Source organism: Notothenia rossii (genome assembly GCF_949606895.1).
Source record: "Notothenia rossii genome assembly, chromosome: 6".
In the NCBI taxonomy this organism is placed as follows: Eukaryota; Metazoa; Chordata; class Actinopteri; order Perciformes; family Nototheniidae; genus Notothenia; species Notothenia rossii.
Window position 1 is genome coordinate 5,907,227 of NC_136909.1, and position 18,057 is coordinate 5,925,283.

General features: G+C 41.2%; 3 protein-coding genes across 3 annotated transcripts in view; 2 read left to right on the plus strand and 1 right to left on the minus strand.

Annotated features, from left to right (window-relative positions):
• The first annotated feature begins 641 nt into the window (after positions 1-641).
• On the plus strand, positions 642-3,321 carry LOC307044734 (tripartite motif-containing protein 16-like). The gene has a single exon (XM_079690050.1). It carries the CDS (start codon positions 790-792, stop codon positions 2,449-2,451), a length of 1,662 nt encoding a protein of 553 aa, XP_079546176.1. The 5' UTR covers positions 642-789; the 3' UTR covers positions 2,452-3,321.
• A 3,850-nt stretch (positions 3,322-7,171) lies between these two features.
• Positions 7,172-9,867, plus strand: LOC307044739 (tripartite motif-containing protein 16-like). Its single transcript, XM_079690057.1, has one exon. It carries the CDS (start codon positions 7,347-7,349, stop codon positions 9,006-9,008), a length of 1,662 nt encoding a protein of 553 aa, XP_079546183.1. The 5' UTR covers positions 7,172-7,346; the 3' UTR covers positions 9,009-9,867.
• Positions 9,868-11,796: 1,929 nt separating this feature from the next.
• LOC307044730 (poly [ADP-ribose] polymerase tankyrase-1-like) overlaps positions 11,797-18,057 on the minus strand; it is a gene marked incomplete at its 5' end in the record, with an annotated part of 42,388 nt that continues 36,127 nt past the window's right edge. The window contains 2 exons of the mRNA XM_079690042.1: positions 11,797-13,970; positions 15,108-15,264. Of these exons, the coding sequence (XP_079546168.1) occupies positions 13,884-13,970; positions 15,108-15,264 (244 nt within the window). The 3' untranslated portion in view covers positions 11,797-13,883. The remainder of the gene's footprint in view (positions 13,971-15,107; positions 15,265-18,057) is intronic.

The window sequence follows — 18,057 nt, forward strand, 5'->3', positions numbered from 1 at the left end:
GCAAGTGCTGAATGTGAGCGCGGATTTTCTCAAATGAACTTGATTTGCACTCCCAACCGTAGCTCTTTGCTCACATCCACCATGTCATCTTTACTCTTCCTAAATCTTGTTGGACCCCCCCTGGCTAAATTCAATCCAGTCCCGTACGTGAGGTCCTGGGTGGCCAAAGGACACAGAACTGCCACAGACACACGCAGTAAAAGCAGAAAAAAAGAGATAGAGGACAATCCGGACATGCTCGTGATGTGGGGTGTTTTAAACAACTAAATATGGTGAGCAAACATACTGTCTATTAATAGGCCGCCGTGCCAATCTTTGAATAGGCCTAATAAATATTTTTTTTACACGTTAAACCTGTTGAGAAATTAATTGCTGGCTGTATACTGAAGTCCCACTTGTGGTGATGTGGGCATTTGCCTATGTTGTGCGTACTAGCCTAAACAATTATAAATTATCGTCATAACATTTATACATGGATACTATTTGAAATTGAGGCTTGTAAGTCCCACAGCGTTGCAAGTGGACATTTTCATGTTGTTTTCAGCACCTTTTCTGTATACGTTCCGGGACCTGTACGCGTCTCGTCATCCCAGAGCTGTCATATGTACTTTGCATTCCGGCACCTTATGATTTACAAATTAAGCACTGGGTGTAACCAACATGAGGGTAAAGTACAAGAGCTGATAAGCCACATTCACTGCACACACACATGCTGTTCAGATAACCAGTCACACGAGTTTCAGCTCTCACGAAGTGAAACTCACACACTCGCTGCTACTGAGAGGTGAAATGGCGCAGAAAGGAGTTCAGCTGGACCGGGAAACCTTCTCTTGTTCCATCTGTCTGGATCTACTGAAGGATCCGGTCACTATTCCCTGTGGACACAGCTACTGCATGAAGTGTATTAAACAGCACTGGGATGGAGAGCTAATCCACAGCTGCCCTCAGTGCAGGCAGAGCTTCACACCGAGGCCTGTCCTGCTGAAAAACACCATGTTAGCAGCTTTAGTGGAGGAGCTGAAGAAGACTGGACCCCCACCTGCTCCTGCTGATCTCTGCTATGCTGGAGCTGGAGATGTGTCCTGTGATGTCTGCACTGGGAGGAAACTGAGAGCCTGTAAGTCCTGCCTCGTGTGTCTTATATCTTACTGCAAGAAACACCTCCAGTCTCATTATAACGTAGCTCAATTAAAAAAACACAAGCTGGTGGAGCCCTCCAAGAAGCTCCAGGAGAACATCTGCTCTCGTCACGACGAGGTGATGAAGCTGTTCTGCCGCACTGATCAGCAGAGTATCTGTTCTCTCTGCTCTGTGGACGAACACAAAGGACACGACACGGTGTCAGCTGCAGCAGAGAGGACTGAGAGGCAGAGAGAGCTGGAGGGGAGTCGACTAAACATCCAGCAGAGAATCCAGGACGGAGAGAAGGAGGTGAAGCTGCTTCAGCAGGAGGTGGAGGCCGTCAATGGCTCTGCTGAGAAAGCAGTGGAGGACAGTGAGAAGATGTTCACTGAGCTGATCCGTCTCATGGAGAAAAGAAGCTCTGATGTGAAGCAGCAGCTCAGATCCCAGCAGGAGAGAGAAGTGAGTGGAGTCAGAGAGCTCCAGGAGAAGCTGGAGCAGGAGATCTCTGAGCTGAAGAGGAGAGACGCTGAGCTGAAGCTGCTGTCTCACACAGAGGATCACAACCACTTTCTGCTCAGCTACCCCTCCTCACTGCCAGCCCTCAGTGAAGCTACACACTCCTCCAGCATCAACATCCGTCCTCTGAGATACTTTGAGGACGTGACGGAGGCCCTGTCAGCAGTCAGAGACAAACTACAGGACGTCCTCCTGAGAGAGGAATGGACAAACGTCTCACCGACTGAAGTGGAGGTTTTACTGCCAGCAGCAGAGCCCACCTCCAGAGCTGGGTTCTTAACATATTCACAGGAGATCACTCTTGATCCAAACACAGCAGACACACAGCTGGTATTATCTGAGGGGAGCAGAAAAGCAACACACATGAAACAACATCAGTCTTATTCCAGTCACCCAGACAGATTCACTAGGTTTCGTCAGGTCCTGAGTAGAGAGAGTCTGACTGGACGTTGTTACTGGGAGGTGGAGCGGAGAGGGAGAGGAGTTGATGTAGCAGTCTCATACAAGAATATCAGCAGAGCAGGGGGGGGGGGGGAAAGTTTATTTGGACTCAATGACAAATCTTGGTCCTTAGTTTGTTACCAAAACAGTTATTCATTTCTTTACAACAGTATCAAAACTCCCGTCTCAGGTCCTCTGTCCTCCAGAGTAGGAGTGTACCTGGATCACAGAGCAGGTGTTCTGTCCTTCTACAGCGTCTCTGAAACCATGACTCTCCTCCACAGAGTCCAGACCACGTTCACTCAGCCGCTACATGCTGGAGTTTGTCTTTATTATGGAGTCACTGCTGAGTTTTGTAAACTCAAATAGCCTGAAGTCCTTGGAGGAACTCTTCTACTTCTTAAACTCACCGTGTGTCCATCAGAGCTGATTGTCCATGTCTTCACTGCAGAGATCAGCTGTCAATCAAACATGATGGGATGTGCTTCAACATCTTCTCACGAGTTGTTCTGTAGATGTTGGACTTTCTTCCGGCTCCTTCCTGTGTCTGTGTAGCCATGGAGGCTGTCACTGCTCAGGAGGATCCTTGTTCACCTGAACTGATTTGTAAACTTTGCTCTAAATATGTGTTGGATATTTCTTTTGATTCTTGTTGTTGTTTCTCTTGTAATGCACGAGTCTTCAGAGAGAAAGCAGCAGAGCTTCTTTTATTCTACACATTTTATTCTGGTTCTAAAACAACAGAGACATTTATAATCACATGTATTATTCTGACAGGTTAAATGTTATTGTTGCCCAAATTAACTACACATGAGTTCCCAGATGGTTATAACACTTATTTCATCATCACATGTTTAATTAAAAATGATATTACTTCCTGTCATGATCATAATCAATACATCATTTATTATTCTGCTGTAAATAGCTTAGAGTCTTTGCTCGGGAAATACATTGTATAATATTACAGTTATTGTTTGCAGACTAATTGTTGTTGTTGTTGTTGTTGTTGTCCAAATAGAAAGTGGGCACTCTGATGTTTTACAGAACATAACTTATCATGATAATAATCAATAAGGACATCATGTCTGATTCTGTTTGAAATAGCTGAGATGAAACACATTCATGGTGTGGAGAAAGAGAAACTGATCATGAAATCATTGAACACACTTTACTGATGGGATGTGTGATCAAATGAAATGTTTGGATCATTAATAAAGGTTTGTCTTTCAAAAACAAAAACAGGATGTTCTTCTTGTGTTATGTCCAAGGTGCCATACGAAGCTGATGGAGAACATGTGGAAGTGATCTGAGACTAAAACTGAGTTTCCTCCTGAAACAAAGCACAGAGTTCCTCCTCACTCAGTCTGACCCCTCCCTCACTGAAACATCTTTGTACGCATAGCTATATATCACAGGAGGGTTGCTTTAATACACATTTACTGTCGTTGTTTAAACCTTTTCAACTTCTCTTTGAAATATTAAGCTTCATCACTATTTGTCCTACTCTTCCAGTTTAACATTTCACTTTCAAGCTTTCAACAAAATCAGTGCATTTGAGCTGTAACAATTCTGATTCAAAGCATTTCTCCGCTAAGTTCAGCCGTTTGTAGCTAAAAGCAGCTACAGTCATTCAACTGTTACAATATTCAGCTTTTTCTGATAAATTCAGCAACAAATGTGCGCAGCTTACAGCATTTGCAAGCATTTTCAGCAGGAAATGCATTTCCTAGTGGTATCTTTTGCCTCTACCGTGACATGTTTCACAAAACACGTTACTTACAGATAAACAAATATAGCTGCCTGCGTTAAGTGGGTTATGGCAAGAAAGGATCCGTCTTGTGTAAATATGACGTCACGTTCTCGTTGTAACTCTCGTTGTAATCGTAGCGTCTCGGAAACACATCGACAGCAGTAACTAACATGATGCAACATACACATTAATGCAGCAGCAATATTAATAGAGAAACATCAGACATAATAGTAAAACACTGCAAGGGAACATTTTATTGCACCAGGAGCTATCTTGGGACTTTTACTGCGACAACGTTGACTTGCCTGTGAATAAAAAATAAACCATAGTGTTGGTGACATACAGTGCTGTTGTCATTCTTCTTTGAACACCAGCAAGACCGCTCACACCCTATTTCAACAATCACACTCCCTGTCATTGACATAATTAATAGATAGTTTAGCTTCTCGCCATCATTTGCTGTGGCCCACTGATGTTGACGATCGTAACTGAAAGGCTGCCTGCCAAACGTAAACATTCAGCCACGTGACATTCAGCCAAACTCTCGCGAGAGTTTTACACAAGACGGATCCTTTCTAGCCATAACCCGTTAAGTGATCACCTCTGATATGCACATTTCACTTCCTGTCTGTTTTTAAACACTGTGATTTGAACTGCATTTATTTATCGTATGTATGCAAATGTGTGTACGTATAACCATATTGCTGTTGCTGTTGATGTGTAGATATACACGGGCAGGATTGCTTTTTAATTTTGCTCCTACCTGTACAATGACATTAATAGAACAGTCTCCACAACTCAACTTTATTAACACTCAGAATTAAATTAATTGTATAAAAACTGATATAATGGAAAAAATAGAGCCAATTTTGAAAACAAATGCAAAGGAAACATTCTATAAATATAACAAATGACTTGAGTATATATATATTGGTATATATTTATTATCTGTAGTGTTTTGTTATGTGTGGTATCTCCCAACCTTGGCCTTGTTAAAATGTTTCTGGATAGATTTTTACCTTTTATCATAAAATACATTTATTCAAGTACTTTATTTAATTACAATTGCCATACTCTGTTACAGTAAAAGTCCTACATTCAAAATGTTACTCAAGTAAATGTAGAAGTACTCAGATCTGGTACTTGAGTAAAAGTAGAAGTACTCAGATCTTATACTTGAGTAAAAGTAGAAGTACTAATAATAATCATATTTTATTTATAAGTGCTCTTTTCATTTGCGTAAACAAAACTCAAAGTGCTACAAAATTAAAAAGGGTGAAACAAAACAACAAAAACAATTAAAAACAATATAAAAACTATTGAAACAACATAATAGAAGCTGTGACATTCATGCCGGCATGGCATAATGTGAGGGATTTAAAAATCTAGTTAATGGCTATTCTAAAAAGATGCGTTTTTAAGCCTTTTTTGAAAGCATCTACAGTCTGTGTTGTCCTCAGCTGGTTTGGGAGGGCATTCCACGGTCTCGGAGCAGCGGAGCAGAAGGCTCGGTCTCCCAGGGTCTTCAGTTTTGTCCTTGGTGGGACGAGGAGGTTTGCCTTTACTGAACGTAGGTTCCTCATGGAGGTTTGTGGGGTGAGCAATTCCTTGATGTAGGAGGGAGCATCTCCATATATGCACTGATGAGTGAAGAGGGTGATTTTGTAGTCAATCCTGAGTGAGACCGGGAGCCAGTGCAGTGATTTGAGGATGGGTGTAATGTGTTCGTACTTCCGCACTCTCATCAGGATCCTAGCAGCGGTGTTCTGGATGTTTTGCAGCTTCTGGATGTTCTTGCTAGGAATCCCAATGAGAAGTGCGTTACAGTAGTCCAGCCTGGAGGAGACAAAGGCGTGGACAGGTTTTTCAGCATCTGGCAGACTGAGTGTGGGGCGGAGTTTCACAATATTTCTCAGCATGTTTGCTTGATGTGGGCCTCAAAGTTCAGGTGAGGATCCAGTACTCAGATCTTGTACTTGAGTAAAAGTAGAAGTACTCAGATCATGTAGCCTACTTGAGTAAAAGTAGAAGTACTCAGATCTTGTACTTGAGTAAAAGTAGAAGTACTCAGATCTTGTACTTCAGTAAAAGTAGAAGTACTCAGATCTTGTACTTGAGTAAAAGTAGAAGTACTCAGATCTTGTACTTCAGTAAAAGTAGAAGTACTCAGATCTTGTACTTGAGTAAAAGTAGAAGTACTCAGATCTTGTACTTAGTAAAAGTAGAAGTACTCAGATCTTGTACTTGAGTAAAAGTAGAAGTACCAGAGTGTAGGAATACTCTGTTACAGTAAAAGTCCTGCATTCAAAATGTTCCTCAAGTGAAAGTAGAAAAGTATTATCATCAAAATATAGTGAAAGTAACGACAGTGAAAGTAGTCATTGTGCAGATTGGTCCATTTCAGAATAATATATATGATATGTTTTTGATCATTAAAGTGTTCACAAAGCTGGTAAAGGTGCAGCTAGTTTGAATGACTTTGTATACTGCAGGGTAGCTGGTGGATTTACTCCAGGTGGAACTAAAGTCTGATTTAACACTTGATTATATTTCACATCATTCATCCACATCTGGAAAGTAACTAAAGGTATTAAATACATGTAGTGGAGGAAAAGTACACCCTTTACCTCTGAAATGTAGAGGAGTAGAAGTACACAGTAGCATCACATTGAAATAACAAGTACATCAGAATTGTACTTGAATTCAGTACTTGAGTAAATGTACTTAGTTACTTTACACCGCTGCTGTTGGCTCAGTAAGGATTCCCAAAGACCTCGTTTTTTTTCTGCAGGCGAAAACACATTTAGGTTTTAATATTTTCAGCGGGATTACTTCATGTTTACAGTTTATACAGAAACTACAAAAAGAACGTTCCACAGAAAAAGTCACACAGACATAATTTTTGACACCATTTCAAAATAAAACATGGAACCACGAGGAGCTGTTAATGCGACATTTATTACAAAAAAAAAAGTTGGGAGAATCAAGCCATGAGGAAGAGGAGGAAGAGGAAGAGGAAGAGGAAGAAATTCAGATGTCATTTAAAGTTGAACTCAAAAGAAACTGTTAAACATCAACAGTTATACACAACCATTTATACAACCTGTACAAATATTCCCGAAAAATGTGCAATTTTTTAATTCAAAATAACTTCAATAGGCTTCTATGTGAAAGTGCAAATCCTTACGCGTGGGAGAGTAACAGAAGGGGTGCTTTGTGGCTGGATATAGGGAGTTAAACATGTAAGGCATCACAAACACATGGAAGTATGCGACTACCAAGCCAGTATCCTCGCGATTGAGAAACGGCCACAGCCAGCTCCACTCTGTATTTCCTGGTTCCTCCCCTTCAGAGCCACACTGAGGAGGAGGGGTGTAACCAACATGTGGGTAAAGTACGAGAGCTGATAGGCCACATTCACTGCACACACACACATGCTGTTCAGATAACCAGTCACACTAGTTTCATATCTCAGGAAGTGAAACTCACACACTCGCTGCTACTGAGAGGTGAAATGGCGCAGAAAGGAGTTCAGCTGGACCGGGAAACCTTCTCTTGTTCCATCTGTCTGGATCTACTGAAGGATCCGGTGGCTACTCCCTGTGGACACAGCTACTGCATGAAGTGTATTAAAGGCTTCTGGGACGGAGAGGATGAGAAGAAGATCCACAGCTGCCCTCAGTGCAGGCAGAGCTTCACACCGAGGCCTGTCCTGCTGAAAAACACCATGTTAGCAGCTTTAGTTGAGGAGCTGAAGAAGACTGGACCCCCACCTGCTCCTGCTGATCTCTGCTATGCTGGAGCTGGAGACGTGGCCTGTGATGTCTGCACTGGGAGGAAACTGAGAGCCTGTAAGTCCTGCCTCGTGTGTCTGGCCTCTTACTGTGACCAACACCTCCAGCCTCATTATGAATCACCTGTCTTTAAAAAACACAAGCTGGTGGAGCCCTCCAAGAAGCTCCAGGAGAACATCTGCTCTCGTCACGACGAGGTGAGGAAGCTGTTCTGCCGCACTGATCAGCAGAGTATCTGTTCTCTCTGCTCTGTGGACGAACACAAAGGACACAACACGGTGTCAGCTGCAGCAGAGAGGACTGAGAGGCAGAGAGAGCTGGAGGGGAGTCGACTAAACATCCAGCAGAGAATCCAGGACGGAGAGAAGGAGGTGAAGCTGCTCCAGCAGGAGGTGGAGGCCTTCAATGGCTCTGCTGAGAAAGCAGTGGAGGACAGTGAGAAGATGTTCACTGAGCTGATCCGTCTCATGGAGAAAAGAAGCTCTGATGTGAAGCAGCAGCTCAGATCCCAGCAGGAGAGAGAAGTGAGTGGAGTCAGAGAGCTCCAGGAGAAGCTGGAGCAGGAGATCTCTGAGCTGAAGAGGAGAGACGCTGAGCTGAAGCTGCTGTCTCACACAGAGGACCACAACCACTTTCTGCTCAGCTACCCCTCCTCACTGCCAGCCCTCAGTGAAGCTACACACTCCTCCAGCATCAACATCCGTCCTCTGAGATACTTTGAGGACGTGACGGCGGCCCTGTCAGCAGTCAGAGACAAACTACAGGACGTCCTGAGAGAGGAATGGACAAACGTCTCACCGACTGAAGTGGATGTTTTACTGTCAGCAGCAGAACCCACCTCCAGAGCTGGGTTCTTAACATATTCACAGGAGATCACTCTGGATCCAAACACAGCAGAGACACAGCTGGTATTATCTGAGGGGAGCAGAAAAGCAACATGCATGAAACAACAACAGTCTTATTCTCGTCACCCAGACAGATTCACTAGGTATCGTCAGGTCCTGAGTAGAGAGAGTCTGACTGGACGTTGTTACTGGGAGGTGGAGTGGAGAGGGGGAGGAGTTTATGTAGCAGTCGCATACAAGAATATCAGCAGAGCAGGGGAGGAAAGTGGATTTGGATACAATGACAAATCTTGGTCCTTAGAGTGTTTCCAAAACAGTTATTCATTTCGTTACAACAGCATCTACACTCCCGTCTCAGGTCCTGTGTCCTCCAGAGTAGGAGTGTACCTGGATCACAGAGCAGGTGTTCTGTCCTTCTACAGCGTCTCTGAAACCATGACTCTCCTCCACAGAGTCCAGACCACGTTCACTCAGCCGCTACACGCTGGAGTTTATTTTTGTTATGGAAACACTGCTGAGTTTTGTAAACTCAAATAGCCTGAAGTCCTTGGAGGAACTCTTCTACTTCTTAAACTCACCGTGTGTCCATCAGAGCTGATTGTCCATGTCTTCACTGCAGAGATCAGCTGTCAATCAAACATGATGGGATGTGCTTCAACATCTTCTCACGAGTTGTTCTGTAGATGTTGGACTTTCTTCCGGCTCCTTCCTGTGTCTGTGTAGCCATGGAGGCTGTCACTGCTCAGGAGGATCCTTGTTCACCTGAACTGATTTGTAAACTTTGCTCTAAATGTGTGTTGGATATTTCTTTTGATTCTTGTTGTTGTTTCTCTTGTAATGCACAAGTCTTCAGAGAGAAAGCAGCAGAGCTTCTTTTATTCTACACATTTTATTCTGGTTCTAAAACAACAGAGACATTTATAATCACATGTATTATTCTGACAGATTAAATGTTATTGTTGCCCAAATGAACTAACACATGAGTTCCCAGATGGTTATAACACTTATTTCATCATCACATGTTTATTTAAAATGATATTACTTCCTGTCATGATCATAATCAATACATCATTTATTATTCTGCTGTAAATAGCTTAGTGTTTGCTCGGGAAATACATTTTATAATATTACAGTTATTGTTTGCAGACTAATTGTTGTTGTTGTTGTCCAAATAGAAAGTGGGCACTCTGATGTTTTATAGAACATAACTTATCATGATAATAATCAATAAGGAAATCCTGTCTGATTCTGTTTGAAATAGCTGAGATGAAACACATTCATGGTGTGGAGAAAGAGAAACTGATCATGAAATCATTGAACACACTTTACTGATGGGATGTGTGATCAAATGAAATGTTTGGATCATTAATAAAGGTTTGTCTTTCAAAAACAAAAACAGGATGTTCTTCTTGTGTTATGTCCAAGGTGCCATACGAAGCTGATGGAGAACATGTGGAAGTGATCTGAGACTAAAACTGAGTTTCCTCCTGAAACAAAGCACAGAGCTCCTCCTCACTCAGTCTGACCCCTCCCTCACTGAAACATCTTTGTACGCATAGCTATATATCACAGGAGGGTTGCTTTAATACACATTTACTGTAGTTGTTTAAACCTTTTCAAATTGTCTTTGAAATATTAAGCTTCATCACTATTTGTCCTACTCTTCCAGTTTAACATTTCACTTTCAAGCTTTCAACAAAGTCAGTGCATTTGAGCTGTAACAATTCTGATTCAAAGCATTTCTCCGCCAAGTTCAGCCGTTTGTAGCTAAAAGCAGCTCCAGTCATTCAACTGTTACAATATTCAGCTTTTTCTGATAAATTCAGCAACAAATGTGCGCAGCTTACAGCATTTGCACGCATTTTCAGCAGGAAATTCATTTCCTAGTTGTATCTTGTGCCTCTACCGTGACATGTTTCACAAAACACGTTACTTACAGATAAACAAATATAGCTGCCAGCGTTAAGTGGGTTATGGCTAGAAAGGATCCGTCTAGTGTAAATATGACGTCACGTTCTCGTTGTAACTCTCGTTGTAATCGTAGCGTCTCGGAAACACATCTACAGCAGTAACATGATGCAACATACACATTAATGCAGCAGCAATATTAATAGAGAAACATCAGACATAATAGTAAAACACTGCAAGGGAACATTTTATTGCACCAGGAGCTATCTTGGGACTTTGACTGCGACAACGTTGACTTGCCTGTGAATAAAAAATAAACCAGAGTGTTGGTGATCTACAGTGCTGTTGACATTCTTCTTTGAACATCAGCAAGACCGCTAACACCCTAATTCAACAATCACACTCCCTGTCATTAACATAATTAATAGATAGTTTAGCTTCTTGCCATCATTTGCTGTGGCCAACTGATGTTAACGATCGTAACTGAAAGGCTGCCTGCCAAACGTAAACATTCAGCCACGTGACATTCAGCCAAACTCTCGCGAGAGTTTTACACAAGACGGATCCTTTCTAACCATAACCCGTTAAGTGATCACCTCTGACATGCACATTTCACTTCCTGTCTGTTTTTAAACACTGTGATTTGAACTGCATTTATTTATCGTATGTATGCAAATGTGTGTACGTATAACCATATTGCTGTTGCTGTTGATGTGTAGATATACACGGACAGGATTGCTTTTTTAATTTTGCTCCTACCTGTACAATGACATTAATAGAATAGTCTCCAAAACTCAACTTTATTAACACTCAGAATTAAATTAATTGTATAAAAACTGATATAATGGAAAAAAATAGAGCCAATTTTGAAACAAATGCAAAGGAAAAATTCTATAAATATAACAAATGACTTGACTATATATATATATATTGGTATACAATTATTATCTGTAGTGTTTTGTTATGTGTGGTATCTCCCAACCTTGGCCTTGTTAAAATGTTTCTGGATAGATGTTTACCTTTTATCATAAAGTACATTTATTCAAGTACTTTATTTAACTACAATTGCCATACTCTGTTACAGTAAAAGTCCTGCATTCAAAATGTTACTCAAGTAAAAGTAGAAGTACTCAGATCTGGTACTTGAGTAAAAGTAGAAGTACTCAGAATTGTACTTGAATTCAGTATTTGAGTAAATGTACTTAGTTACTTTACACCGCTGCTGTTGGCTCAGTAAGGATTCCCAAAGATCTCGTTTTTCTTCTGCAGGCGAAAACACCTTTAGGCTTTAATATTTTCAGCGGGATTACTTCATGTTTACAGTTTATACAGAAACTACAAAAAGAACATTCTACAGAAAAAGCCACACAGGCATAATTTTTGACACCATTTCAAAATAAAACATGGAACCACGAGGAGCTGTTAATGCGACATTTATTAAAAAAAAAAAAAGAGTTGGGAGAATCAAGGCATGAGGAAGAGGAGGAGGAAGAAGAGGAGGAAATTCAGATGTCATTTACAGTTGAACTCAAAAGAAACTGTTAAACAGCAACAGTTATACACAACCATTTACACAACCTGTACAAATATTCCCGAAAAATTTGCGATTTTTAAATTCAAAATAACTTAAATAGGCTTCTATGTAAAAGTGCAAATCCTTACGCGTGGGAGAGTAACAGAACGGGTGCTTTGTGGCTGGATATAGGGAGTTAAACATGTAAGGCATCACAAACACATGTGAACCCTCTCTTCAAAGCACAGTCATATATATATTTTTAATGCATTTAATAATATACCACGCTTTCATTTACGATTGTGTCATCATGATGCCTTACATTGCATTTCCGCAGTCTTAATATTGTAATAGTGACCATGACATTTGTGTGATTTGACCGAGAGCCCTTTTCTCTCTAAACAAAAATACTAAAAAAACATTTCATTTCAGCGTCCGTAGTGTTGTCGGGCAGAAGGGGGGGGGGGGGGGTGAAATGTGGGAAAGTCAGCCTTACATTACATTACAGCAACGACACACTGTTTGGTAGTGTTCTCTAAATTAGCTTTAAAAAATAAAAATAAATCACAGTAACCAGAGGCCATTTTGTACACGATGAGGTGGGGCAGTAGTAGTCCATAGGTTACAGGCTGTGTGTGTGTGTGTGTGTGTGTGTGTGTGTGTGTGTGTGTGTGTGTGTGTGTGTGTGTGTGTGTGTGTCCTGGAAAGACCACATTAAATACATCTGTAAAAAGGTCATTTTTAGGTGAGTACACTCAAATGTGTTTGTGATTATGAACTCAACATGGTCCATGGGTTTCTCCACAAGTCAAACAGTCTATGAATCCACCTGCTATAATAATATATCGACATTGTCATCGAGCCAAATCACGTGCTGAAGAGTAAATATTAATGATTACCTTTAAAAAAAGAATTGTTAAATAAGACTGAGGCACTGTTTATGTGCACAAACAATCCTGAAATTAAATACGGGGTAAAATCCCAAATTGTGATTGAATATTATATCAAATGTTTGTTTCTTGTCTTAAAATAATTATGCCCTCATATTTGTATGTTGTGCCCCTAGATGTTTACATGCTTTAATGTTCAGAAAGCCCAAATGTATCCCTCTTTTCACCCTCCGTCTGAAACCAGAGCCCTGTCTGCTCTGATTGCTGAGCTGGCTGGCTCTGATGTGATTGGTTCTTAGAGATGTCCCGCCCCCTTAGTCTATCATGCACAATGTGTTGGAGTAAACAAAGGAGTCCAATTGAGGGGACACAGGGATTTTAGCCTCTGCAGACCATTGACATGCACAGAAACCTATAGAACACATAACAGTCAAGGGTAACCCCCCAAAAAAGCATAATAGGGCCTCTTTAAATATGTGTCTTGTTGTGATGCAAGGAAAAAAAATCTGACTGGTGTGTGTGTGTGTGTGTGTGTGTGTGTGTGTGTGTGTGTGTGTGTGTGTGTGTGTGTGTGTGTGTGTGTGTGTGTGTGTGTGTGTGTGTGTGTGTGTGTGTGTGTGTGTGTAGGGGTTTTGCACAAGTCACAAGGCATGAGACGACAGACTGTTAATGCTGATACTTCATAGTCTCTACAAGCAGGGGGAGGGGGGGGATTCTTCACATGCGTCTGTATTAACATGCAGCCGATGCAAAAAATAAAATAAGAGTGTCTTCATAACTACGAGTATTATACAGCACCTCTGCTCATGAAGCACTGGGCACCACGGGACCTACTGGACTGGAGACTGGAAATGTGTTGGCTGGATGAAAGGTGTTTAGGCATTTGCAACACAAAGGAGAAATAGTCCTTTTCGTGTGTGTGTGTGTGTGTGTGTGTGTGTGTGTGTGTGTGTGTGTGTGTGTGTGTGTGTGTGTGTGTGTGTGTGTGTGTGTGTGTGTGTGTGTGTGTGTGTGTGTGTGTGTGTGTGTGTGTGTGTGTGTGTGTGTGTGTGTGTGTGTGTGTGTGTGTGTGTGTGTGTGTGTGTGTGTGTGTGTGTGTGACTATGACTTCTGCTCCGCGGCGGCAGCAGACTGAGCTGTGATCTCCGGTTTAAGGATCTGGTAGGTGATGAGGTACTCCGGGTAGGCCTGCAGGAAAAGAAATACAGCAAGATGTGAGAAGACGAATTGAGAACAGAAAAGGTGCTTTGTGGCTGGACATAGGGATTCAAACATGTACGGCAGGGATGGGCAAATGGCGGCCCAAGTTTAAAATTCTTAAAACCGATATTTTGTTTATTTGAAATCAGATGAAAACAAACTGTCACGGACCCTGCCGTGTTATCTATGATTACTATACGCTTTTCATTCATCATTTCAGCGGGAGGGAGGGGGAGCGCCGCTGAGGAACAGCAGAGAGTTGGCAGGTCTGTGTTGACACTCCCCTTGTTGTGCGTCAGCAGAGGCTACAAGTGTCTTAGGTTCAAGTTAGATAACTAATGTCTGGGTTAGTGTTCATGACTTCACGTGTATGTCATCTTAATGGTTAATCTCAATGCACACACATTTTCCGTGCTTTCCAATAGTTTAAAATCGTTTTATTCCACTGTTTAATAACCTGGTCAATACAAACATGCCACTTGTACAAATTAAATAACATTTCTGTGAACTGATATTTGTTTAGTGAGCTTATTAGAGGACGTTCCCTGAAGGATTGTAAAATGTCAATGAAGATGTCAGACTTAGTATACGTTTTAATAATTACATACAACACATGGGATTTGTGTGTGTGTGTTCCAAGTGAAGCTGCGGCCCCCTGGTACATCAATTATGTGGCCCCCACCACCATCAAAGTTGCCCATCCCTGATGTAAGGCATCACTAACACATTTGAACCCTCTCCTCAAAGCACAGTCATATATATATATATATATATATATATATATATATATATATATATATATATATATATATATATATATATATATATTTAATATACCACGCTTTAATTTACGATTCCAATTTAAAAAAATGATAGAAATCCTATTTCCACACCCAGTTGGACTCAAACTCAAGGAACCAACACGTGAAGTCCGAGACATGGATCAAGGTTAATTATCGAGGATGTGTATTTGCAGATGTAACTGTATAAAGAGTATTCAGTCCGTGGTGTGTGTGTGTGTCTGTGTGTCTGTGTGTGTGTGTGTGTGTGTGTGTGTGTGTGTGTGTGTGTGTGTGTGTGTGTGTGTGTGTGTGTGTGTGTGTATGTGTGTGTGTGTGTGTTTACCTGCTCTCCTCTGTAGATGACGTACTCGGCGTAGGCCAGGCCATTGACACTCGGCCTCCCGATGACAGAGTGATGTCCGGGGGGGGCGTGGGCCATCTTCATGGCACTGAACTGCAGGAAGGACTTCCCCAGAGTGACTCTGCAGAACAGCATCTGCCTGAGGACACAGAATGTACATAACACTTTTAGTATGATGAAAGGACAGAAGGACACACAGTATTTTTACAACAAAGCGAAACCAGGTGATATTTTGCCGGATAAAAAATGACTGAAATGTTTAAACCACCAGACTAACGGCCCGTCCACACGGCAGCGTTACGTGCTTCAACGGAGACGCTTCCCATTCACTGTGAATGGGGTGACGTCACGCTTTGCCGAACTGCATTGTGGTTCCGTCGCTTTGCCTCCGTTGCTCGCTTCGAAAGTTGAGAAAAGTTCAACTTTTCAAGCGTCGACGGAAGCGCCAGCCAATCAAATCATAAGCCAGTACAAGCGCTAGCCAATCAAACCGCGTGCTTGTGTGTCCGGGGCGGGAGATGAATGTGATTGTTGGCCGCGCTCCAGACACCAAACACCTGAACTTTTGAAAGAACATCCATAACATCTGTTTGCAACTTACATATATCAATATTCCAATTACTTGTATATAGTACTATACTATTTATATTATATTCTACTTTATGTTATTAACTTGTCTGTGTTATTGTGTTGCACCGTTGGAGGAGCCTGTGACCTCAGATTTTCATTGTCATAACTGTAGCTACGTACGAATGACAATAAAAGCCTTGAATCTTGAATATACATAAAACATTTACTACGATAAAGGACACAAAGTATTTTTACAACAAAGATGAAACCAAGGACAAAAAAGACTGAAATGTTTAAATCGTGACACTAAGTGACTTCCTAAATTATTTGAAATGTAACAAAACTTGGGAGGACATTGAAAGATCGCTTTCAAAAACTTGCGATTGTAAAATAAATGTTTCATAAGTAGGACTATAATTGTATATGTAATAAAAACCTTTCTTAAAAAGAATGTAAAATGTTGGATGTTAGTAAGGGTTTGAACACCTAAGAAAAAATGGAAAATTATATTATGGATAATAATGGACTAATGTTCAAATGCTTTCATTGACTAACATTCTACTATAGGGAGAAATGTAATCTTCATACTGAAAATTAAATATGATCCTTTACTAATGGCGCTTTTCCTCTGCAGCACGTAGCACGGTTTAAGCGTGCCGTGCCAAACCAGGCCCGCTTTTTCTTGCTTTTCCACTAGGGGTAGTTCTGGCCAGGGCTACTTTTTCACCTTTTTTCTGGCCCTCCAAAATCGAGGTTCTTACCGGGCCAACAACCGGACTGAATATGCTAAACTAGTGACTCTCGACTGCTGATTGGTCAGAGAGAATCGCTGGCAAGGGGGCTACAACCACAACAACATGAACATATTCTACCGTGATTTCATTGTAATACACGTTTCAAAATGATGTCGAAGTAACAACATACTGATACCGGTTAGTAACAACATACTGATACCGGTTAGTAACAACATACTGATACCGGATAGTAACAACATATTGATACCGGTTAGTAACAACATACTGACACCGGTTAGTAACAACATACTGATACCGGTTAGTAACAACATACTGATACCGGATAGTAACAACATATTGATACCGGTTAGTAACAACATACTGATACCGGATAGTAACAACATATTGATACCGGTTAGTAACAACATACTGACACCGGTTAGTAACAACATACTGACACCGGTTAGTAACAACATACTGACACCGGTTAGTAACAACATACTGATACCGGTTAGTAACAACATACTGATACCGGATAGTAACAACATATTGATACCGGTTAGTAACAACATACTGATACCGGTTAGTAACAACATACTGATACCGGATAGTAACAACATATTGATACCGGTTAGTAACAACATACTGATACCGGATAGTAACAACATACTGATACCGGTTAGTAACAACATACTGATACCGGATAGTAACTACATATTGATACCGATTAGTAACAACATACTGACACCGGTTAGTAACTACATATTGATACCGATTAGTAACAACATACTGACACCGGTTAGTAACAACATACTGGCACAGGTTAGTAACAACATACTGATACCGGTTAGTAACAACATACTGTGATACCGGTTAGTAACAACATACTGATACCGGTTAGTAACAACATACTGTGATACCGGTTAGTAACAACATACTGATACCGGTTAGTAACAACATACTGACACCGGTTACTGACACCGGTTAGTAACAACATACTGATACCGGTTAGTAACAACATACTGACACCGGTTAGTAACAACATACTGACACCGGTTAGTAACAACATACTGATACCGGTTAGTAACAACATACTGTGATACCGGTTAGTAACAACATACTGATACCGGTTAGTAACAACATACTGATACCGGTTAGTAACAACATACTGACACCGGTTACTGACACCGGTTAGTAACAACATACTGATACCGGTTAGTAACAACATACTGACACCGGTTAGTAACAACATACTGACACCGGTTAGTAACAACATACTGACAGCGGTTAGTAACAACATACTGACACCGGTTAGTAACAACATATTGATACCGGTTAGTAACAACCTAATGATACCGGTTAGTAACAACATACTGACACCGGTTACTGACACCGGTTAGTAACAACATACTGACACCGGTTAGTAACAACATACTGACACCGGTTACTGACACCGGTTAGTAACAACATACTGACACCGGTTAGTAACAACATACTGACACCGGTTAGTAACAACATACTGATACCTGACACCGGTTAGTAACAACATACTGATACCTGACACCGGTTAGTAACAACATACTGATACCGGTTAGTAACAACATACTGATACCGGTTAGTAACAACAT